This window comes from Orcinus orca, chromosome 17, assembly GCF_937001465.1.
Source record: "Orcinus orca chromosome 17, mOrcOrc1.1, whole genome shotgun sequence".
Taxonomy (NCBI): domain Eukaryota; kingdom Metazoa; phylum Chordata; class Mammalia; order Artiodactyla; family Delphinidae; genus Orcinus; species Orcinus orca.
The window spans coordinates 32,296,060-32,321,865 of NC_064575.1; the positions used below are offsets into that span (position 1 = coordinate 32,296,060).

The following is a 25,806-nucleotide window of genomic DNA, read 5'->3' on the forward strand; positions in this document are numbered from 1 at the left end:
GTCCCAGAGGTCTCTGAGACTGTCCTCAGTTCTTTTCATTCTTTTTTCTTTATTCTGCTCTGCAGTAGTTATTTCCACTATTTTATCTTCCAGGTCACTTATCCGTTCTTCTGCCTCAGTTATTCTGCTATTGATCCCATCTAGAGTACTTTTAATTTCATTTATTGTGTTGTTCATCGTTGCTTGTTTCATCTTTAGTTCTTCTAGGTCCTTGTTAACTGATGCTTGCAATTTGTCCATTCTATTGTCCATTCTATCTCCAAGATTTTGGATCAACCTTACTATCATTATTCTGAATTCTTTTTCAGGTAGACTGCCTATTTCCTCTTCATTTGTTAGGTCTGGTGGGTTTTTATCTTGCTCCTTCATCTGCTGTGTGTTTTTCTGTCTTTTCATTTTGCTTATCTTACTGTGTTTGGGGTCTCCTTTTTTGCAGGCTGAAGGTTCGTAGTTCCTGTTGTTTTTTGTGTCTGTCCCCAGTGGCTAAGGTTGGTTCAGTGGGTTGTGTAGGCTTCCTGGTGGAGGGTACTAGTGCCTGTGTTCTGGTGGATGAGGCTGGATCTTGTCTTTCTGGTGGGCAGGTCCACGTCTGGTGGTGTGTTTTGGGGTGTCTGTAGACTTATTATGATTTTGGGCAGCCTCTCTGCTAATGGGTGGGGTTGTGTTCCTGTCCTGCTAGTTGTTTGGCATAGGATGTCCAGCACTGTAGCTTGCTGGTCGTTGAGTGAAGCTGGGTGCTGGCCTTGAGATGGAGATCTCTCGGAGATTTTTGCTGTTTGATATTATGTGCAGCTGGGAGGCCTCTTGTGGACCAGTGTCCTGAAGTTGGCTCTCCCACCTCAGAGGCACAGCACTGACTCCTGGCTGCAGCACCAAGAGCCTTTCATCCACAGGGCTCCTTAATTTGGGATGATTCGTTGTCTATTCAAGTATTCCACAGATGCAGGGTATATCAAGTTGATTGTGGAGCTTTAATCCGCTGCTTCTGAGGCTGCTGGGAGAGATTTCCCTTTCTCTTCTTTGTTCTCACAGTTCCCAGGGGCTCAGCTTTGGATTTGGCCCCGCCTGTGCGTGTAGGTCGCCGGAGGGCGTCTGTTCTTTGCTCAGACAGGACAGGGTTAAAGGAGCCGCTGATTCGGAGGCTCTGGCTCACCCAGGCCGGGGGGTAGGGAGGGTCACGGAGTGCGGGGCGGGCCTGCAGCGGCAGAGGCCGGCGTGACGTTGCAGCCTGAGGCGTGCCGTGCGTTCTCCCGGGGGAGCCGTCCCTGGATCCCGGGACCCTGGCAGTGGCGGGCTGCACAGGCTCCCCGGAAGGGCGTGTGGCTAGTGACCTGCGTTCGCACACAGGCCTCCTGGCGGCGGCAGCAGCGGCCCTAGCGTCCCATGTCCGTCTCTGGGCTCCGCACTCTTAGCCGCGGCTCGCGCCCGTCCCTGGAGCTCTCTCAAGCAGCGTTCTTAATCCTCTCTCCTCGTGCACCAGGAAACAAAGAGGGACGTAAAAGTCTCTTGCCTCTTCGGCAGGTCCAGACCCCTCCCCGGACTCTCTCCCGGCCAGCCGCGGCGCACCAACGCCCCGCAGGCTGTGTTTACGCCGCCAACCTCAGTCCTCTCCCGGCGCTCCGACAAAAGCCGGAGCCTCAGCTCCCAGTCCCGCCCGCCCTGGCGGGCGAGCAGACAAGCCTCTCGGCTGGTGAGTGCCGGTCGGCCCGATCCTCTGCGCTGGAATCTGTCCGCTTTGCCCTCCGCACCCCTGTTGCTGTGCTCTCCTCCGCGGCTCCCAAGCTCCCCCACTCCGCCTCCCGAAGTCTCCACCCGCGAAGGGGTTCTTAGTGTGTGGACACTTTTCCTCCTTCACAGCTCTCTCCCGCTGCTGCAGGACCCGTCCCTATCCTTTTGTCTCTGTTTAGTTTTTTCTTTTGCCCTAACCAGGTACGTGGGGGGGTTCCTTGCCTTTTGGGAGGTCTGAGGTCTTCTGCCAGCGTTCAGTAGGTGCTCCGTAGGAGTTGTTCCACGCGTAGATGTATTTCTGGTGTATCTGTGGAGAGGAAGGTGATCTCCGCGTCTTACTCTTCCGCCATCTTCCCCATTTTTTTCCCTAGATTCATCTTTAAAACACAAGCAAGCTGTGTATAATTCTGCTCGTATAATTTATATTCATCTTCTAATTTCATAGTCAATATTTGAAGTAACCTTCCCTTATTATCAGTTATGGTGGGACCTTCTGGCTGAAAGTGGATTTGAGCCCCTACTTTGGAGAGTAAATCTCTTCCCAGCAAAGGATAGGGGCATTCCGGAATAATCAAAAATGAATGGGTTACTCGTCCAATCCCAAGATCTACTGTCCTTCGTGTGGTCCATGAATATTGTTTATTCCCAGTGGCTCCTTGTACCCATGACCTTTTAGCTGAGATAGGACCTTTCGAGTGGAGAAGGACGGAGTGCTGGGCTCTGGTATCTACCAAAAATTGAACAGGTTCCCCCTCCACTTTAAGAGTTACCCGGGGCTCGGGGAGAGGGTTCGAGCCCTGACTTTCCTAGTCTTCTTCTTCCAATGTTAAGATTTTGTTTTTGGTTGGCCTTCTTCCATTCTTATTTTTAGGGCATTCTCTCGCCCAATGTCCTTTTTCTTTACAGTAGGCACATTGGTCCTTGTCTAATGGCCGCCTTCTGTCTGCCGTTCGCCCTTCCTGCCTATTTCTATCCCCTATATTTCTTCCTCCAACCACAGTGGCCAGTATCTTACTTAAATTCCTCTCCTGTCTCTTATCCCGTCTTATTTCACGGGCTTCCTGCTCTTTCTGCTTTCTTTCTTCCTTCTCTTCCTCTGTTTCTCTTTTGTTATATACTTTATCTGCCTCTTTTACTAACTCCTGAAGCGAAAATCCCTGCAAGCCATCTAGCCTCTGTAATTTCTTCTTAATATCAGGGGCCGCTTGATCTATGAAAGCCATTGCTATAGTAGCCCTATGTCCCTCCGAAGTTGGATCATAAGGGGTAAAGCGTCTAAAGGCTTCCATTAAACGTTCCAGGAACACAGTTGGCGATTCCTGGGGCCCCTGAGTTACTTCCCTTACCTTAGCCAAATTAGTGGGCCGTCTGGCCGCTCCATGGAGACCCGCCACCAGAGCCTGGCGATACATTTTCAGGCGCTCCCTACCTTCCGGGGCATTGAAATCCCAGTTTGGCCTGACGAGTGGGAAACCAGCATCAATCTCGTTAGGCAGCTGGGTATGTTGCCCATTGGCGCCTAATACATTTTTTCTGGCTTCTAAAAGAACCCGTTGCCTCTCCTCAGTCGTTAGGAGAGTCTGGAGCAGCTGCTGACAATCATCCCATGTGGGCTGGTGGGAGAAAACAAGAGATTCTATTAAAGCGGTAAGGGCCTGTGGATTTTCGGAAAAAGTTGGGTTATGCATTTTCCAATTATAAAGATCTGCAGAGGAAAAGGGCCAATATTGGAGAGGTCTATTCCCTTGGCCGTCGGGGGGGCCATATTCTCTAAGAGGTAGGGCAGTGGAGTCTGGGGAGATAGCCCTCCGGCTCCTAGTGCCCGCTGAGGGACCCCTTTTTTCTTCCATCATGGATGGTTCCCTTGGTGCCGAGGGCAGTGGAGCTGGGGGTCCTCTAGGTGGTAGGGGATTTGGGGCCGGAGGATAAGGGGGTGGGGAATCCAAAAGAAGCAAATCGGACTGCGGGTCAGGATAAATCGCCTTTGGTGGATCCGGGGCGTCGGGTAGCTTCTCCGTGTTGGGGTTTTTCTTTAAGGCTAATATCTTCGACGCTGCTGATGTGTGCGCGGACGTACCTGTTGAGGAAACAAAGGGCCGGACCCACGGAGGTGGGGAGAGAATTAAATCTTCCCAGACCAAGACATATGGTACTTGGTCTGGATGTCCGTGGGGATCTATATTAAATATCTTAGACTTCAGCAGCTTAATCTTGTCTAATAAAAAGGATCCTTTGGGGGGCCATCCTATCTGAAATGTTGGCCATTCAGAGGCACACAAAGTCTGCCACTTTCCTTTCTTTACCTCTACCGAAAAATTATGGGCTCTGGCCCGAACTTCGGTCCAATGGCTTAGGGTAAGGGAAAGAGGAGTCGTCATAGTTTGTCCCATTGTCGTCCGTCAGAGAAGAAGAATAGACCACAATACAGAAACAGTTAAAACTCCACGAAACACATATACGCATGGGCCACCGCGAGCTCGCTTCAAAACCGAAACTTCTTCAGATGGCAGTTATCACCAAGGGAACTGCCGAAACCGAGTGAAGGGGAGACAGAGTTTGCCTCTCCTTCCAGATGAGCCACCAGGGCGTCCCCTAGGGCTCATGGACGCCGGCTATTAGCACGTCTGCCTAGCCAGAGGTCCGATACAGATTCCATAATAAGCCGATTCTTACGGCTTTCCTCCGATAATGGCCCACAAAGAACAAGGGACAAACAGACAATCAAGCTCGAGCTTACCTGGTACCTCCAACTCCCGATGTTCTTGTGGTCCGGGGCGAGTGGAATCCCGGACGAGCCCCCAAATGTTAGACCTTCGCGGTCCCCTAGGAGTTTCGACTCGCCCAGGAAACAACAAGAGTCGGAAGCCGATGCAAAACGCAAGAGGTTTATTGAAGGCCGGTGCACCGGGGTTCCTTGGTCCTCACGCAGGAGGTCGAAGAAGGAACCCCTTTTGGGCGCGAATATGTCAGTTTTATAGGTTCCCACTTCCCCGTATGTAAATTATAGATTTGGTTGTGTTTTCCTGCTGATTGGTCCCGGCTTAGGCTCGGACCAGAGAGGGAACTTGTCCCCAGCTTCCTGATTGGTCTTTGACAGATACCTTTTTTACATTTTGTTTATCTCCCTCCTTCTCGGAAGGGGGCCGGACATCCTGGAAATTCACCCATTGTCTAAGAAGCCCCTATTGTCTGGAGAGTTCTTAATCATTAGCTGGAACAATGTCCCTCGAGTCCCACACTATGATGAGTCAAAATATAAAAATAAAATCCCATGGTATATATACCCACAAGGTGTGGGTGTATATAAAACCCACATTATACATGAAAATATAGACTGCCTTAGTGGGGAAAACTTTATGTTCAAAAAATTTAGAACTTTTTTCCAGAGTATTCAAGGTCAATTATGATTTAAGCCAGTATGACAAGAATCTTTGTATTTCCATACTATTTTATTAAAAACACTGTACACTCATTCTCAAAGGATAAATTACAGAATAAATAATTAAAGCACAAATTATTGTATGGTTAATATTTCTTTAGGTTGTAGATTAGTCATACAGGTCCCATCTTTGCTTCTATCTGAACAATGGCAGTATCAGCCAATACTTCTCCATTCTTTTAACTTATCTGTTTTTTAAACCTTCCATAACATTTTCTCCCCATTTATTCTACTCATGTCCTAACTCTGTATATCACTGCCTTCACCTAGAGGCAGACATTACGAGGGTGTACTCACCACCTATTCCCCCTTTCTTCTCTAAGTTTGATTTTATGTGGGATGCACATGTGCTAGGTTTAAAATGCCCACCTCCCAGTCGCCTATGTGACTAGAGGTGAATGTATGACTCAGTTCTGACCAATGAAGTATATACTGAAGTCAACTGATTGGGTCTTACAAAACCTGTTGTTTGAATCAAAGTTCTGGAAGCACATTTTTGCCTTTCATTCTCCCCCTTATCTTCTTACCTGGAACTTGGATGCAGTGCCTAGAGGTAGAATGACCATCTTTTGAACATAAAGACCAAAGTGATATGCCAAGAATAGCAGAGCAAAGAGCAAATGGAGCCTGGAAAGCTAATGACTTCCTTAAATAGTTACAATGGTTCTGGACTGACTACCTCTGGAATTTTTGCTTCATCAGAAAGATAAAACTTCTAATTGCTTAAATCACTGTAAACAGGTTTCTTTTATGTGGAATTAAATGTAATACTAATCAATACAGACAGAAAATAAGTGACCTCTCTCCTTACATTAACCTGTGTATAAATACTTATACTAAAATTATTTGTTTTTATCATACATTGATAAATAAATTTTAAAACTAAAGAGGAAATAAATATTCAGGAAAAGATTTTAAGTATACACAAATTGTTCAGGGATTCTGTTTTGTTTTGTTGATTTTTTGATTGTTAGGGTTTTTTTGTCCTTGGTGAAAGAGCTTTTTAATATTACATGCAATATCCTGGTCGTGGTGTGGTTTTTTGGGCTGCACCACGCAGCTTATGGGATCTTAGTTCCCAGATCAAGGATAAAATTCAGGCCCCCTGCTGTGGAAGCATGGAACCCTAATCACTGGACCCCCAGGGAATTCCATATGTTTTTGTGTTTTAATGGTTGCTAATGGTTGTTAATTCTTTGACAATTTTCCCTTTGACAAAGGGTCTATGCCCCTTTCACTTTGAATCTGAGTAGCCTTTTGACCAAAAGAATTCAGCAAAAAAGACTCTGTGATTTCCAAAACTAGGTCAGCAAGGGCAATGCAGCCTCAACCTCATTTTCCTGGACATTTGCATTTGGAGCCCCGAGCTAAGCTGTAAGAAATCCAGCTGATCTAAGGATACCATTCTGCAAGGCTGCCCCATGGAGAAGTGTTCCTGTAGAAAGCCCTAGTCTTCAAATTCTTCCAGTCCCTGAGCCAAACACAGGAGTAAGCAAGACTTCAGCCCCCAGCAATTGAGTCTCTCCTGGCTTTTGAGTCTTTTCAGCAGAGGCCAGCTGTCCTCATATAGACCTGTCCAAATTCCTGACCTACAGAATTTGTTAGCAAAGTAAAACAGTTGCTTTACGCTGTTAAATCTTGGGGGAATTTGTGTTTCAGAATTAGTAGCCACAACACTGGAGAAAGCCATTCCTCACACATTTAGGAATATGTGAAAAGTTTTCCAAAATGAACACAATGGCACGTGGTAATGACAGAAATAAGTATCCAAGAGGATTGCAGCAATAATTTTAAAAATATTTTACATTTATATTGTATCTTTGAGTCCATGGCATTCAGGACCCATTACAAACTTGACTCCCTAACAACAAAATACATAAGAACCCTGTTGGGTGTCTAGGTGTACTGAAGTTCACAAGAAAGATAGTGAGTTCAATAATCAGAAATAAGAATCTAAAATCATCAGATAATGTTGAACTTTCAAAACACACACAAACTTTTAGTTTGGCAAACTATTACTTTCCAGGGTATCTGATACTTATAGCCCTCTTCCTTCCTCTCATTATAAAAACAGCAGCATCATTCTCATCATGATCATATTTATCTCAACTCTTCAACATAAATACTGAAGGCACAGACAATGAAAGGTCATAGATTTCTGTATCATGGTATACATTTATTTTCCATATATGATGATGCTTGATTTCATATTTTCCCTTTGAGATTGTAAACTTAACAAAAGCAGAGTCAATGTCATAAAACTTAATCTATCAGTAAGATTATTACCCTTAGCTAGACTATAATGTCCCATATTGAAAACATAATTTCATTGTTTGAACCATTTTCATTCTTCTTATTAAAAGGTTAAGGCATACTGTCTAAATATCTTTTTCTTTGAAAACTCCCTATGCTTTTTGTTATTATACTAGCAGCAGCAGCATTTCTAAAAGATGCTTTCAAAAAATGACTTTATGTATTTTGGTCTATAATTCTTCTTTTTCTGCATGGTTTGTCCTGTAGATATAGATGGGATGTTGAAACAAAGTGTCATGAAAACTAGACTCACTTACAATAATCCAACAGTTTCCTTTTAAGTCCCTCCTTTGAAACAAAGTTGAAAATTATGAACTTTTTCTCAAGTCCTGACATTGTCTTTCTCAAAAGAATCCACTACATCCTTCCAAAGTTTTTGTTTACTGTCATATACAGAGAGCCTGTATTCTCTCAGAGGCCTGAATCGCTCAGATTACTGTCAAAATTCACTAAGTCCATTGCTAAAATTATGAAGCTAACCTCCAAAAACTGTACTGAAAAATTGAAATGGGGTTCTCTGCTTTGTGATAAGAATAAAAAGGTACCTATTTCTACAATCTGAGTATAGATTTAAAGTGACTAGATAGCAGTAAAAAAAAAAATTATAAGAATATCTGGCAAATTTATTTATGTTAGCTACAAGTATTACAGAGCTGTTTCTTTTTCTTCAGTTTCCACCAGAGCATTTTATAGGTTTGTGAAGGCACATGAATATTGCCAAACTCAGTGTGTTAGATCACTGAGGTTTCAGATTTCATATCAATGGTATAATTTTAATCATATATGTTTATTTCTTAATATATTTTAATAATTGGTTAATCACTACATGTTTTGTTTTTCTTACATACTTTGAATCTTTTCAATATCTTTAAAAGAGTTTGCCTTCTCATCAGGAAGAACTTTTAAAATATTTCTTCAAAGTAACTAATTTTTCACAAACATAACTTATATGGAATTAACTCTCTCTCTTTTCCCATGGTTTGTATCTAAATTGATTTCCAAAATATCAAATGTCTTGTTCTTTGTAATGTTATTGTTGGCTTCCCATTAAGTTCATCTGTTGGCATGACACTTGAATTTAGAAAACATAACAAAGTATATTGTTATATTTCATGAGTTGATATTTTCAGAAAGCAAAATGCTAAGTAATTAGGGAGTGGACAAACATTTGGACGATTATTCAATTTTCTAACAGTTTTGTTATAACGGTTATGGTAGTTGGTACTCTTGAGATCTGAGTGCTGTGTAATGGAAATGTGTTTATTATGTTTCTGTTGAGGGTCTTCCAGTGCTTTATAAGAAAAGGTGAGCTACTTTAATTGAGACAGTGCATAAAACAACACAATGACATTCTCTTATAACAAATACCCTGACTTCCAGATATAATTAGAGAATTTCCAGATTCTGCCAAAAAATCCAATCAAAAACCAAACACTAACAATTCCATGTGTAATAAGAAATTTAAATAGTGGCTACTATTACTGATGCCTGGATTTATAAACTTTTTCAGATATTGTTCTTAAGCCCTTAATCCACCCACTCCCACTGACCAGGACCCCACATTTTTATTTTTGTGACCTGTTCCTATATACTGTAAAACTCAGCACATTGAATTCCAGTCCACTGTATATACTGTCTGTTTGTTGCAGTAAGATTTAAAGTTTTCAAGGGTGGGAACATTTCTTTTTTATTCCTGTACTCATATCGACTAACAGATGTCTAAAATAGAGATAGTGCTAATATGTGGAAACAGAATGGAATGGTGTGAATTAGAAAAAAATTACTACACTGAGAGGTGTAATAAAATAGTCTGTATGGAAATATTGTCATGACCATTGGTGTCCCCAAAATACATGTTATGATGGGTTTCTTAATAATTCACCTTCACCAAAAATTACAAAATTTGGTAAATTGAGGGATAATTGAAAACACAATTATTTCTAGCAACATTTTTATTGTTTAGACATTAAATTTTACAAATATGATCAGCAATATGAAAAGGACAATGACAATGTTTATTACTTTCCAGAGTAGCACAACTTGCTTCCACACTGCTCTTCTGGGATTTTTTTAAAAGACATAATTGTGGGTCAACTTGATGTGGAAATAACATACACATGGAGCTAATCAGCTTAAAAATTCTGTTTTTTTAGTAAGATAAATTAGACCTCTGCAAGTGTTACAGTAAAGGCCTACAGGGAGATTATGTCACTGCACACTGCACTTTGAAAGGTTAACTTCAAATATAAATGCTGGCCATGACATAAAGTCAATGGGATCTTACCAGAGGGTCAGCAGAATTTAGAAAATATAGGTTTTAGGTGAACTCAGACTTACCTGTCCTTCTCAGACTGCAAAAAGGCATACAAGTGCTCTGCTGACAAATTCAGGATGTGGCTGAAATTTTACCAGTTATTATGTTATTCAACTCATTCCATTAAAATGAGGTCTATGCAATGTCATAACAGTTCATGTTACCTAATATTAATTTTTGACAAGAAAAAAATTAATGTATGAGTGTTTAGGTTTTCTCCTTTTTCAGCTAGCTAAAAAGATTTCTGGAATGGTTCTATCTCTTTTGCTCCCCACCTGTTTTCTCCCAAGATCAACTCTTTCTGGCTTTGCATGTAAAACTGGATAGAAACAAGGAGGGACAGAAGGAAACTGGATTTATAGAGTTAAAGGTGGGGGAAATTTCTCAGAGAATGTGGGAAGAGAAGAGGAAAGGGAGTTTGTAACATAAGGGAAATACAGAAGAAAGAATTTTTTTAAGTGTTACTAGCATATTTTTAATCTTCCCCACCCTGGACCCTTTGCTGTTTTGAAAATCCAGTAAAGAACTCTGAGGTTGAAGAACTGTGAAGCTCACTTTTTAAGGATTACATGGCACAACAATAAAGCTCAGAGGGTTTACATACTCAGGATTCAGCAAGATTCCCCAGGATATAGCAGATCCTGCCAAGACTCCTGAAGAGGCATGGTTACATTATGAAAAGAAATTCATGATATGAGGTCAAATAAACAAGTTGGACACCTGTTTCTCCCACTTACTCACTATGTAATTTTGAGCATGTTACTCTCCTCTGGTAATAATACTGACAAGGTGGGATTGTATAGAAAGAGCTCAGCACCTGGTAAGTAATCACATAGTTGTTGTAAATGCATGTTCATTCTAATTGTGAGGTATAAATTGTCCATAAAAATACCCTTATGCTATTTTCTCACTGAACCTTTTGTCAGTTACTGAAAACAGTGTGTTCTTCAGGAATATAATTAATAATACACCATATGGGATTTGCAACTTATAAAGCACTTTTTACAAATGTTTATATATAATCCTTACCACAGCTCTGTTAGGTATACCTCAGTATTAATGCCCCAACAGACAGATAAACTGAGCCTCAAAGAAGTACAAAGCCAGCCAGCCAGCAAGTGATAGAGTTGAAGCTTGAATCCCAATCATTTGGACCTAATTTCTATGCTATTTCAGCTATATCTCCATCGTTACAATAAGGCTACATCATGCAAAATGTAGAAAAGACAGAGCACAAGTTCCTTGAAAAGAAGATAATCTACAGCATGGGAATCTACACCCAAGATATTCAGATCAACAGAAAAGCCCCACTTCAAGAAATTGTTGAAATAATCACTGGTGTATTCCCTAAATTGAAGGAAAGTGTCATTCCATCTGTACAGAGGAAATTCGCAACTTCATGAGACAGCTTTTGCTTTAAGGAGGTAAATGTCAGTGACCTCATTACTGCTTCTTTGCCTAACTCAAGCCCCTCAATCTCTTCTCTGCCTGGCTAAACTGTTTCACCCAGGAAGCTTTCCCTCATTCTTAGCCCCACCCCAGGCTGAGTTAGAGGTCCCATCTCTATCTTCCCACATATTTTGCATACCTGCATCATAGCCCTAACATGTACCAGAATGGAAACTCAGTGAGGGAATTTTGTCTAGTTCACTATTGTGTTCCTACCATCTAGAACAGTGCCAGGCATATAAAAGTTGATCAGTGAATATTCATAGAATAAATGAATTCACTGATTTTGAATTGTTCAGTGTCTAGATCACCAACATAAACATTCTTTGAGAATAGAGATTCTTCCATATGTGCAGACTCAGGCCCTGGTATAGATTCTGGCATATACAAATTTTTCATATGGATGCTAAATAATACATATTTAGCATCAGGCACTTAGTCCTTATGGATATTCACTCCTACATTTCTCATTGTACTCTAGGAGGTAGGTACTCTTATCCTGTCCATTTCACAAGTGAGGAAACTCAGGTACAGAACACATTAAGTAACTGCATGAAGTCACACAGCTGGAGGGTGGCAGGACCAGAACTACAATCCAGGCAGTCTAACTCCAGAGTCCACATCCGTAACCACTTCACTCTATTAAATAAATGCATAAATAAACAAGTAAATAAAATAAAGATACCACAATGATATATTCACTGATAAAAAACAAACCGTAGTAGTGCTATGAACACAGATGAGGTAGTAATTAATTTGACCTGGGGTTAGTGGAAGTCTTCATATTATAAGTAACATTTGAGTTCGTCATTGAAGAGTGAAGTTCAACAGGCAGTAAATAAAAGTATTTAGTGTTACCTGGCATATCATTTATTACAAACAACATTATTATCTATTTTGCAATCTAAACTTTTAACAGTGTTTTTATTTATCAGCAATACTAACTTCACTCATTATTTTTTAATTCCTTGGTCATATCTACTATGAAGCATATCTCACATTTTTTTCTATTTTCTTTGATAAAGACAATCTTTTGGGAAATGCAGGCTTTTATCTTTGTAAAGTAGATTGTCTTTGCTGATGCTCATGCAATGAACTAGACCTGAGCTGGAAAATATGAAGTAATTTTTCTTCTCTATTTCATAAGATCTGCTTTGGCTTTCAATTCAGAAGAGCTTGACACTGTAAACCGATCACTCCAGGACCACCAATCCATCTTACAAAGTTCACATCTGGTTTTACCAAACTTCCATTTGAGACCATGCCCAGACCTCAGAGGAGTCATAAGAAGGGGATAATAGGAAAGGGGTGGTAGAAATGTGGCCTAATGTGTCCAGAGAGTGTGATAGAAAAATGGGAGTCATAGGGATGATATGGAGATGAGCTAATGCCACCATGGCAACACCGGGTATCAAGTTCCCCAAAACATTCCTACTGGAGATTAGACTTGCTAGAGCTGGTTCTGCCCCTACACCCCTCAGCATATTCAGGCAAACAAGGCTTAGCTTGCAAGTGCACAGCTGCTGAGCTTGCAAAGGGACCAAGAAACAAATGTGATAAACATCTGCAAACATTTCATTCAAAAAACAACCTTGAGGTAAGTTAACTCTAAATGTGTCAAAGTCAGGACTAATTGGAAATAAATTTCATGTGATTGTACCCAGTTTCTGACTTGTGTGAGGAGGAAATAATATACCCAACTTCATATCTCTGAAAAGCTAGTTCCTTTCCACTCCAGAGATCACTGTGTTGAATATTTCTGACAAAGAAACTTCAAACCAAATCTCCAAGAAACAAAGCTACTACATTTCAGTTTGACGTGCTAAAACAGACATTTTAATCCCACATTGTACTATGCAACATCAGTCTATATTCTCTTAGAGTAAGATCATACATTTATGCCCTAAGTACCTGCAGAAATAGTAAATAAAACACACACACAGATCATCTCTAGATTACTTATAATACTTAATACAATGTAATGCTATGTAAGTAGTTGCATGTGGAAAATTCAAATTTTACTTTTGGAACTTTCTGGAATTTTTTAAAGAATATCTGCGATCCATAGTTGGTTGAAATCATGGATGTAGAACCCACTGATCCAAAGGGCCAGTTGTATATTACATATGGTATAGAAACCTAGAGATAAAAGAGTAAACCAAGAACAAATTGTCAAACTGCTGAGTTCACAAATGACTTTTTAGTATGCTAATTATCCTAATGAGGGAAAAAATGCAAATATTTCACTAATATTCACCTAGTAAAAACCTGAAGAGTTCAAGACCATTGTTTTTCAAGTAGACATCAACCCATATACCTTTGTAAATATGATAATAATAATTTGCAATGCTTTATAGTCTTCAAATATCTCTTATCCTCACTAGCCTATAAGAGAGGTGTAAAAATATTGTATTACAGTTGAGAAAGTGACTTACTTAAAACTGTTCATTTATTCTTTTATTCAGCAAATATTAACAAAGCACCTGCTATGTTCCAAGTGCTGGTTGGCACAGGTGATAAACAGGCTAGGTCCTTGCTCTGAGGGGGCTTACCTTCTAGATCATTTCACACAAAATAAGTGCAAAACAATAAAACAGGGTGATGTGAGAAAGCAACTGAAGCACAGTGTAACTTCACAGAGGACAAGCATAGAAGGTCTCACTGAAGAGGGAGAAGTTGAGCTGAGACCTGAGTGATGAAAAGGAGCTATAGGTGTGAAGATCTTGGGAAGAAGATTCCAGGAAGAAGGAATAACAAATTCACATAATTATTAAATAATAGAGTAGAAAATTAAACTCAGTCTTCTACTTTTTCCATGACATCATACTCTCGCTTTTTACTTGGTAGATGATGAACTGGGACCGTGAGTAATAAAGCACTTAAGGTCACATTTAGACTATCAAAATAAAATACTTATGTGCAAAATTTTTTTTTAAATCACCATTGAAATTGTTTATGTGTTCCAGACAAATGTAAATATCTTTAATTTTAATCAACATAAAATCATTATAATAGAGAACAACATCATTGTCTTCAGTAAGGTTCATATTTGATATTTAAATGTAATTTTTTGTCACTCAAAGCATTTTTATCAGTTTATTTTTATTTGTAGTTCAGTAACCCAAGAATGAATATACAGACCTCAGGTAAAAAGATAGTTTCTTTGCTGTGAACCTAAAACTGCTCTAAAAATAAAAATTATTTTAAACATTAAGTAACACATACAGCATTACCAATAAAAAATATATATTTAATTCCTCAAAAAACTCTTAATATGAGATTCAAGAGAGTCTAGGATTCTATAGTCTAAAAGCTTAACTGCTAAAATTAAATGGTCTGACAAACACATAGAGAAGAAATCCCAAAAATAAACATTATTTTCATTACTTTTCTATAATTTCACAAACATTTAAACTAAAGAAGAGTATATAATTTAAGTAAAAATAATCTGGTACCTCATTCTCCAGTGTGAATTCTTTGGGTTCAGGTCAGATCAGAACTTGTCCTCAAAGAGAATAGAAAATTCGACACATGATTATATACAAAATCAAAACTGTCAAAAACACATATTAAGAATACCAAAATCTAGCAGGATATCACTTATTAGAAGACAGCACTGTATAACAACAGACAGAGGTCTAGACTGGGAGTAAGGAGATTTGGCTTCTCTTTTGACTTTGTGAGTAGCCAGACATAAGACCTTGGAAAATTAATTAACCTCTTTAAATCTCAGTTTCCTCACCTGTAAGATGGATCTAAGGATATTTATTCTGTCTACCTAATTGGATGGTTGTTTTGTGAACCAAGTGAAATAATGTAAATCAAAGGATTTTCAAAATATAGTATTACCCAATTTAAATAAAGAAAAAATGATAACTTTCTCCCACACACACATACATCCTTCTCCTAAAAACTTTATCTGAAACCTGGACTTTAGTGCTTGACCCATCACCACTTGAGGGAAAAATATACTGACATATTTTTTTCAAGTTCACCTTTAAAAATCATGAGTTGCACACTAAATTATAAAGTTTATGTGTTTATATTTTGTGATGCATGTTTAAAGTTCTTCACTAAGCAGAATGATTAGAGAATTAAATTCATTTGCATTCTAAACTGTTGGTTTTTTAAAATCTTCAAAAGATTTTCAACTTTCTGTACTCAACATATTTAGAAAAAGAATTTTGCTTATTTACTATATGCAATCATGATTAAGAGTGAACCTGCTTGTTTTATTATTTTGTTCTCCTCCAAATTCTATGTGCTTATCAGTCGCTCTCATGCCTCATTACCTGGAAAGAAGCACCTCAGAATATACAATAAAGCATCTCTCAGAGGTGCCTGACTTCAACAAGCAGCAAGTCACTGTTTTCTCTGTTTCATATGGAAATCAGTGTTATATTTAGAAGGCTGGACAATACTACAATACTGTCAGTTTCCATCAGTCTTTCATGGACAACATTCAAAACCAAATTAGAATTTGTCCTTGCCTGGCTAGTCTTCCTTTTATTTTAGAAATTTGTTTAAGAATATAATGCTGAAGTTTGTGATTTGTTTTTCACAGAATTTTTTTATTTTGAAACACTGGGTTTCATTGGGTGGGCTACGTTTTGCAGAAGTGGCTGCTTAGTAGACTGTCATAGTTTTAATTGGAGAAGACTTTTACTCCTTGAATCCTTAGCATCTTATAATCCTAAGTATCACTTGAGTAGACTATGAAGTCCTTAAATGCAAAAAAGTTTTATTCAACTTTGTATCCCCAACACTTAACCCAATGTTTGTCACGTCAGCAGACACCCCATAATCAGAGATTTTATGAAACCCTAGATATTAATTACTGAGGTGACCTACTTTTAAACAGTCAAAACTTCTGGAATGTTCTACCTTCTCTGATTTCAACTAACGTGTTTCGAGAACTGGATTCCCCACTTTCAATCAACTCTTGCTAATAGTAAACAGTTACCATGTACATAATTCCAATTTATTTTAAAAAGTTTGTCTGAATGTGGCTAAAATTTCCAGTTAATGTGTATGCTAGAGGTGAACATATAAATTCACTGTACTATACCATTTGTCTTTGAGAAATGTGACCCTATCTTTAATAAATGTGAATTTCCTGAGAAAAGATGTCTATATAGTTCTCAAGTACAAATCCTCTTTTCTGAGGGGGAGGGAAAACTTCTATACATGTTTATTTGATGATTTATTATTTATGTCAGTTATTGTTTTGTTTTGTTTTTTCTTTTCTTTTCTTTACATACTTATAAGGATTTTATGGCCCCTTGATTTTTAAAATGGATAATACTTTAATTTCAAAAGTGACTGTTTCATTAGTAGAAAATAATGCAGAAGTGGAAAGTGGCCTACTGTTGGTCTGGGTAACATGGAATAAAGGGAGTCTGAGACCATGCCCAGTGTATGAGATTTTCTGCTATTAACTCAGCATCACCACCACACTAAGTATCCCCCAAATCCCCTCCCCCTCAATGGTTCCAAGGTGGTGTTGTAATAACAAATCTAATTTCAGTTTTGATGTTTGACTTCTGACAGTTTTCAAGTCACACCACTCTCCTTTCCCCTTCTTTCCCATATCTGGGCAAGTTGATAAGAAAGCACAGGCACACCTTCCTTTGGCACCAGTGCGAAGTGCAAACCACACAATCTCCAGCCTGTGTATGTGCAGGAATCATGCCAACCCTACATCCTAACTACAATAAAATCCAAACAGTCTCTTTTCTCTGCTCTTTCAAGCCATTTTTGGACCTTCCCAGAAAGCCTCATTTTGTGAGTAATAATTTTTTCTTACTTTCTTAATACATGCATGGATATCATCAGTCTTGAAATCTAAACCAATTTTGAGTGGAGGATATATCTCATTTTTACAAGGTAAACACAACAATTTTGCCAGAGAAAGGCCATAATTCCCCAGAGAAAGATGTGGCCATATGTTTGAGCAAACATGGGATCCATAGCAGCTTCTGAGCAACACTTTGCAAACCACTCACTTTAATGCTGCAGATGGGGACTGTTGATGGAAGCTCTCCAGAGAATCTTGAGATTTGCAGTTGATTCCAGGTGAACCCAAAGAAACATCCACTTTAGTGATGACTTCCCTGCCATTTTTTCCTAGCTCTTCCAATGATTGTGTAAACCTCAAATTTGCTGTAAACTCCTCCATTCTTGGAATACGAGGGGGATTTCTGTTTTCTGGACTGAACCCTGACTGATATACTCAGTTAATAACAGGAACGATAGAGTCTCAGATTTAGTCCACAGATTGGCACTCAATAAATATTCGTCACATGGTGGCAGACTGCTCCTTTATTCATTAAAGTATTAGTCAGCAAAATGACATAATGTGAGGGAATTTTAGCAGGAAGTTTGTCACAGTATTTCCAGGGAGTAGTTTTGAACAGGAATCTGAGTGAGGAGAGCAGGCAGTATTCCACAGGTGAGATCAAACCAAGAGCCAGAGATGAAGCAGAAAGGGAATGAGCTATCACATGGAATTGAGTGAGGAGAGGATGCATTTTTTTCCAAATACAGTGCATCTTTCACAAATTGGTTGAATAATTTTCTGCTGGTTAGCAACTTTTGTTGGCCTACACTCAAATTTTGCAGGTCTCTCCCATGTATCTTCAAGGAATCACATGGCTCTCAATTTGCCATAACTGTCATGCCCTGCATGATAACAGCTGGCAGGAATGGACATATCTAGGAGAAAAGCAAGCTATGGTTGCCCAATGAAGCAAGCAACAGGGGCTCCAAAGCCTAAAGGTGAAATATGTTTTCACTGAAGAGTCTCTAGAACTGATAGTCAGAAAGTAAAACCAAAATGAGAACCAAAAACTCTGTATATTTCTGGCATGCAATTCCCTTGTTCTTGCTCGTATAAATTCTTTTGGAACTGGGTTGCTGCCTAAATTGGCTTTACTATCCATGAGCTTCACAGGGGGAGGCTGTTTCTAAGACTCTTTAAAGCTGCTAAATAACTCTTGACATTGTTTTTTAAGTTTTATGCCATTGTGGCTAAGAGGACGGCAGAAATCAGCAACTCCCCTATTATGGTATCCGTTAAACCATTTGCTGTTGCTGTGAACAGTCGTCCTGCTAAATATACCAGTATCACTAACAAGTGGCTCAAATTTTCATTTCATATCCTCATGTAAATGTCACCAGAATTTGTCTCATTATCTTTTCCTGATCCCTCTTCTGACCCTTAAGTACATCTGCTCCATCTTCCAATCAAAGATTAGTGGCTCATTTTCTCTGAGTTAAGACTATGTTCTACTCACTCTGGTTTTCTTCTCATTCACCTCCAAGATAAAGAGAAACACTAGAAATTGCAAGGTTTTTTTTTTTTTTTTTTTTTTTGCGGTACGCGGGCCTCTCACTGTTGTGGCCTCTCCCGCTGCGGAGCACAGGCTCCAGACGCGCAGGCTCAGCGGCCATGGCTCACGGGCCCAGCCGCTCCGCGGCACGTGGGATCTTCCCAGACCGGGGCACGAACCCATGTCCCCTGCATTTGCAGGCGGACTCCCAACCAGTGCGCCACCAGGGAAGCCCCGCAAGGTATTTTTATAAATTTCAAATGTACTGAAAGAACAGTTATGGGAAAATTGTATAGAAGGGGAATATTTTGCTTGCTGCAGGCTAAAATCAACTTGTAAGGAAAATATAAAATACTCAGCAATTACCTCTTAACTGTAAATTTCCTGCTGAGGCATTAGGTACACCTCTAGCTTCATCCTTTGTTCTCGAGGATGAGGTTGCTATCAGTATTTCATCCTGATTCCTGATTGAGCACTATGGCCCTCAGTCTGGGATTTCTGAACTAGCAAAGATATAAGTGATATCATTTGTTTCATCTTGGTAAAGGTGAGTAACCAAGAAGGCAGAAAGATAAGTGGGACACTGGTAATCAATATTGGCAATCAAATGTTTTAGAAAAAATAACATAAAACAAATAAGTAAAAATATAGCTTCATCCAAATACAAAATACTCACTTGTATGTTCTTTGATATAGATATGTAAACATAAAGTCATATTCACTGGTATACATCCTTTTACTCATGTTCATTCACATGTGACACATGCTAGACCAAGATAGATTCAGAAATGCAATTACCCACAACTGCATTAACTGAGGTTTACAAATCCCCTGGGTAGAGTACAAACACATATGTGTATTTAGGCCCATACTACCCCAGCATACATTCACACAAACATACTACAACTGTGCCACTGCTAGTATTCAGAATCTCTCAGGCATGTGCAAAGTCCATTCTATGTCATATGATCTGCATGTCATATAGATCTGCAATCTAATTGCATAATGTGATCAGTTTTTTCCTTAAGTATTTTGTCTCTTTTCACTGATAAACAGTTAAGTTCCCATAGACTGTTATTCTGACAATCTTACTGACGAAAGATTAACAAGAAAAATTAAAATAAAAACTGAAGCACACTTCAAATTGCTGAGTGCAAAGTATTGAATCATCTTAGTAAAAGATGTACCAAGAATTTCCAAGTTACTGTTTAGTCCTCTTCTAATACTCTTCTGAAAGTTGAATATTCTGGAATACTTTTAGAACAGAGTAGTCATTTGAATAGTAGTATTTCCCCTTTTCATTGGATTATGATCTCTTAAAAGTGCTTTGAAAGCTAGAAAATATTTCTACACTAATTAAAGTATATAAACACTTCAGGCTAAGTGTAAGCATGTGAAATTGTTATTTGATTTTAGGAATAGAGTACCTTGGAGAAGAACTAAACACTTGTGGCATTAAATAGCATATTATTGAAAGAGTTAAGGAGAAAAGGTCAATACATAATAAAATATGCTTTGGAAATTTAGGAAAAGTCCACTAACTTGCAGAAATAAAGATCTGCAGGTATAATAACTAAGACTATTGACATTGTTAGCTCTGACATAACAGAGTGTTTATACAAAGGTCCTTTATAGGGTTCATTCTAGGTTTTGCCTTGTATTTAAGAAATGGAATTTCACGTATGTTAATTATACCATTCCCCTGCTATTTTTGATACAAATGTAAATTCATAAGGCTTGATGTCCTTTCAAAGCAATTGGAATTTCAACCTTCAGTTTACCTATTGATGTCACTATGTCTCTTGAAGAAGGACAAAATTAACCTCAAAATTTATGGCACAAATATTAATTTCATATGCTATTCAACAGCTACGTGAGACTTTATCTGATTATAAATTATATTCATAAGACTCCCTCTTGCATATTTTCAGATTAAGTCCCCGTTATAAACATGTTAAAGTTCATGGTTGGTAAAGCGCCACATTACAGTCAGTGGACCATAAAACTGCTGTTACACACAAATTGCTTTGCACATTGATAAAAAGCAAGAGCTGTGTCTAAAGCAAATGTCCTACTCAGTCAGCAGCGTTCTACTGACATCAAGAGTGGCCAAGAGTCTAAAAAGTCAGATAACCATTGCAAAGTAAGTTAGCTTTCCATTTTGTGATCAACCAAGTTAGAAAATCCAGATTGTAATAATTATTACATTTTTAACTAATAATAATATTACCTTTTCTGGAATGGCTTACTCATCCTCCATTCTCTCCACTTTCTAATTGAGAAGCTGGAAAACTAAAATGTACATTTCCCAGACTCCCTTGCAACTATGGCTTCTATACGCAAGTCAAGTTTCACCATGTAAATATGCTCAATTAATATATGGAAAATAGAACTGAGGCAGAGACTATCTTCCTGGGGCTCTTGGCTGTTGCTGCTGGCTCTTATGGTCATGGAACATGACGCTTCCCTACAGAAACTTTGCATTATTCATTCTTCAGCTTCCTAATTATCCCGAAGCAATGGATACCCAATTTAACTTCCCTGCATAACAATTTTGGTTATCCACTTACCAGATACCTCAGACTGTTAAGGAAGCAGAGATAGTAGTTCTTCCTCTGACATATCTCTAATAGTGGCCCTAAAGCACTAGCTTTCCTAGTAGGTCATTTCTGTGTAGTTCTGGAACTCATCTAAGAGGCTCATTCTAGAACTGCTCCTTAGGACTTTCCAATGGATCTGTAAGTTCCAAAATCCCTACCTGCTAAAAATACCTAGAGTGGTTTCTGTTCTATGCCCTGAACCCTGACTGACACCTTACATTTTTATAGCTGCATATGATTTATAAAATAGGCTATATGATATAGACAAAGACTGGCTTTACAGCTGGGTTCTGATCCTCGTCTCACCATGTACTAGCTGTGAGACCATTTAACTTTTCCCATCCTCAGTTTTATTATTTCTAAAGTAAGGATAATAATACCTCACAAGGTTAAATATATTAAATTAGATCCCATAAATAAAGTACCTTTCCCAGCATCAGGCATAGAGTTGGTGCTTAAAAAGTCAGTTCCCTACTCTTACACACACATTATATCATATATGTCTCATTCAATGAGTGTTAGATACTCAGAAAAATTTATCCAACAAGCACACAAAGTTAACCTGAGTAACCATTGGGCTACTGTTTACTGTGAAGGACTAAAAACTAGTGATTGTTGCCCTTTTCTCTAACATTTTTTAATATTTTAAACCTTGCAACAACCTTTGAGGTTGGTACTATTAAATAATGAAGAGTACCAGTGGGGTCCAGACACTTCTAATTACTTGACCCTGGGGACACATTTTAAGCCTCTCTGAACCTCAATCACAACACCTATACATGAGGATAATAAAATTTCCTATATAGTAGAGCTGTTATGAGAATGAAATAAGCCACTTGGCCTTGTTATTCTTTTTGACATTCTGTACTCTGGAATCTCTGGTTTCTAGTCCTAAGAGATGATATTTTCATACAACAATCAGCTTTCCTAAACTCTTGTCTCTCGAACTTCAACACAGTCAATTTCTTCGTAGTTGTTCTGTGAACCTGGAAAAATATGGCTGCTTTTCTTAACTTTCTCTTGTCTATCCACCTTCCCTTAGGATTTTGAATTGAATGACGGCAGTGATTGCTTCTGTCTCTCCAAGATACCCATCTGCCTTAAGATCCCCCACTGTTCACCAGACACACAAACAAACAAAAAGGGCATCTGTCCTGGTTGTTTTCACTTGCTTCTGCATTAGGGGATGTCCCTAGGGTACTGGGGAGGGTGTGGATATACTAAGGAATGTCTGCAGGGGATACAGCCTGCTTGACAATCTGTAAACTGATATGTTGTCTTTTATCAGACAGCTGAGCTGGGTCAGGTTCCTCATTAGCAATTCTAAGGGTACAACCCATCAAGACAAGATTGATTCAGCTGAGCTTTTGCCTTGATAAACTGACCTTGTTCATTCTCTCCTCCTGATAGGCAAGTTCATTATTTTTCACTCATACTTTCAACAAAAGTTTACAGGTACTCTCGCTGCAAAAGGACTGAGCTAGGTTCTGGTTATAAGAGAATGAACAAGATATTCTCCCTAGTCTCATGGAGGTCATAATCCATTATGGTCAGTCTTCATTAAACAAAGCTCACTCTGGATGTCTCTCCTCGTTAGAAGCAATATACTCTTCACTTCTGCTTTGTTGACCTCATAAGTGTCTAAACACAAATGATACATATGTACAGACCACATTCTTTTCAACTCTGCTTTATTTTGACCAGAACTTTTCTAGAACAATACTTGCCCAATAGCTGTTATTCCAAATAAAACTATGGCTTCTAAAACTAAAACCTCCATTTTTCCTATTTTTACTCAGATTTCTTGCATTTATTTACACAACATTTGCCAGATCTATCAGTTACTATATTTTGTTACCCTAAATTATGGCTTCCCAAACTTATTCTGGAACTTCAGCCTCTAATAGATCAGTACAGACTCTATTTACTTTTGAAACTGATAGTTTCATTTTTACTGGGGCAAATGATGCTTAAAGGAAAAGTATGCTGAGGTCAACATGGAATGATCTGGGAGTTACCAGGATGATTTCGAAGTGCACAAAATTATGTTTTCCATCCAGATGTTACAGTATCTGACATTTTACTACTAAAGATTCATTCCTTTGGATTGTGTTCCTTACCATCTGCTTTCAGTGCTGGTAACATCAGGCTAATTCACACTGAAGAATCAAAGGGTTATGTTCCAACAAGGACTTCATTGCTATGGATACTTTAGTGAAGATTTTTCTTCATAATTTTTAGTAATATATCAACTGTTTATTGATTGCCTAATGCAAACTAAGGTATTAGACATTTCACAGTTCTATTATTTAATCTGTAAAACAACCCTGTAAGACAGGTGTTATTATCAGCCATATTTTACAGATGAGACGCATTTTAGGAGCACTGGCTTTGAGGAGAGATATACATGATAAAAATTTCAAATTCATTACTTACTAGAAATGTGTCCTTGGAAAATTTACAGTTTTTTCACCTATAAAAACAATGGCAAGGGTACTTTTCTCCTGAGCTTGCTATAAACAGTAAATATGCCTGACACAGAGTCTAAAATTCAGAGGCTGTATAAGGGTAGATAAGGACATAATTATCAGAGGTCAGGCAAGCTGCACAAGTAACCAGCTAACAAGATCCCCATATCCTGGAGTACCTCTACTACATTATGGTGGTTTTTGCAAAAAGTATGTATGTCTCTATATCTCTGAGTCCTTCATCTAAATAAATTTGGGTAAATAAATATAAAACAGGAAGGCAATAGTCATTACAATAACAGCAGCAACAAACACACTGCAAAATTAACTGCTTTCCCTCAGAATAGTTTGCCCTTTCCTATCCTGGATTGTTAAGATCAGCTGTGAATTCAATGATGGCAGCCTCATTTCTCTTCCCTGGCTTCACGTGGATTGGTCTGCCCATCAGTCTGTGACACTAACTCTCATGTATTAGGATCTCTGTGAATCAGTACCAATGACAAGGCTGAGTCATTAAGCGATGATGCAGTCCTGAAACTCTGGAGATAGCAATTAAAAATGACTTTTGTTGGTGAATTTGGTATCTCCATGCCCTTGTCTCCCTACCTTCAAATTGGTATCAGCAAAGAAGGTACTGCCTGGTACGTGAGAAGAAAATGTAATTATTGAGAAAGATATGATTATACAAGTGAAAAGAAAAAACAGAGAGAAAAAGTTTCTCACTCGAGCTATAATTAGTACTAGACATAAACTTTCCATTTTTCTTTCTGGTTTGTTCAACTTAGCACTACAGAGAGCTGTTTATTTAAAACTCAACTTTTAAGTGCTCATAAAGAGTCCCTTTCTCTCTAATTAACATCTTTTTTTTCTCATTTAACCATTTATATCGTCCCCAGACCTAGTCTTTTGTGTCTAACTCTTTGCTACAACTATCAAAATAACCAAACATAAATTCTAAGAAAAAACTTGGTTTCTCTTACTCTCTCCTATTACTTTCTTTAGGAACACAAGAGGTAGTCCATCTCTTCATATCAATTTTAGGTATTTTAACAAGATCTTTTTCCTTTTAACACTGAGCCTGTTATAATATTCTGTAATGTTAATCCTCAGGTCTACACAAGTCTGATAACTCAGGCTTCAAAATAAGAAAAGAAAGTAGAAATCATCAACCAGCTTTCTCTTTACTGAATGTTCTGGGTTTTTTTGAAGAAACAAACCTTTTCCTTTGGTAAAAACTTCCAGTTGGTTCTGACAAAAACTTGTGAAACTTCTGTCATCTTGAAAATAGCAAATATCTAAAAATTCACAAAATTTTTCACAGATTATAAGAAATTAGTTGGAATAGGTGTGCTCTCAAAGGCCAAGTTTCCTGAGTTCCAGCCCTGCTTTTCCAGCTGTCTCTCAAGCAGTCATGTGGAAGTCCTGCCAAAACCTTACACTCAACTTGTTCACAACTGAAATCTCTACCCTATCCTACAACCTTCCTCTCACAGAAAAGGGCATCCTCAACTTGCTTTGCTGATGTCTTCAGATTCCCCCTCCTCTTTATTACTTTAACTCAGTTTATCATCAAGTGCTGTGTCTTTGAGTCAATAGCTCTTACTTGTCTCCTCCTTTCCATTTTCATGCTTGGCCCTTGCTATCTCTCAGATGACCTATTGTAGAAACCTCATCAGTGGTCTTCTTGACTCCTCTAATAAACTTCACACAGTCTCCAGCATTATCTTTCTAAAATACAGAATAGTTTCCAGCTGCCTACAGAATGTAGTCAAGACATAGCCTAGCACCCACCCTCCTCTCTGGTCCCATCTCATTCCATCCTCCCCACATGTCAGCCACACTGGAAAACTCACTTTGGCCCAAACATGCTTCACACTTCCTAAACTTTCTTCCTTTGATGAAGGTAATCTCTTTTCTTGGAATACCTAACCAGCCTATCTCAATGTTCAGCACACCCCCTCCTTCTCAATGCTTTCCCTGACTTTTTCAAAGTAATATCCCTCTTTCTCTCCTTAGTGCCCAGGTGAACAAACACTATAGTTCATCACAGCAGCCAGTGTAATATTTTTTTAAGTCAAAGAGTATCACTTCCCCACTTAAATTTTTACGGGCTCCCACTAAACTCAAAGTAATTAATTAGACACTTCTAACCACAATGTATAAG

The 25,806-nt window shown here is 38.8% G+C and overlaps 1 protein-coding gene across 1 annotated transcript; it reads right to left on the bottom strand.

The window, feature by feature from the left end:
- Positions 1–2,141: 2,141 nt before the first annotated feature.
- Positions 2,142–4,729, bottom strand: LOC125961629 (uncharacterized). Its single transcript, XM_049700412.1, has 2 exons — positions 4,466–4,729; positions 2,142–3,341 (listed from the first exon to the last, which is right to left on the bottom strand). The coding sequence occupies exon 2, from the start codon at positions 3,138–3,140 to the stop codon at positions 2,535–2,537; it is 606 nt and encodes a 201-aa protein (XP_049556369.1). The 5' UTR covers positions 3,141–3,341; positions 4,466–4,729; the 3' UTR covers positions 2,142–2,534.
- Positions 4,730–25,806: the final 21,077 nt, after the last annotated feature.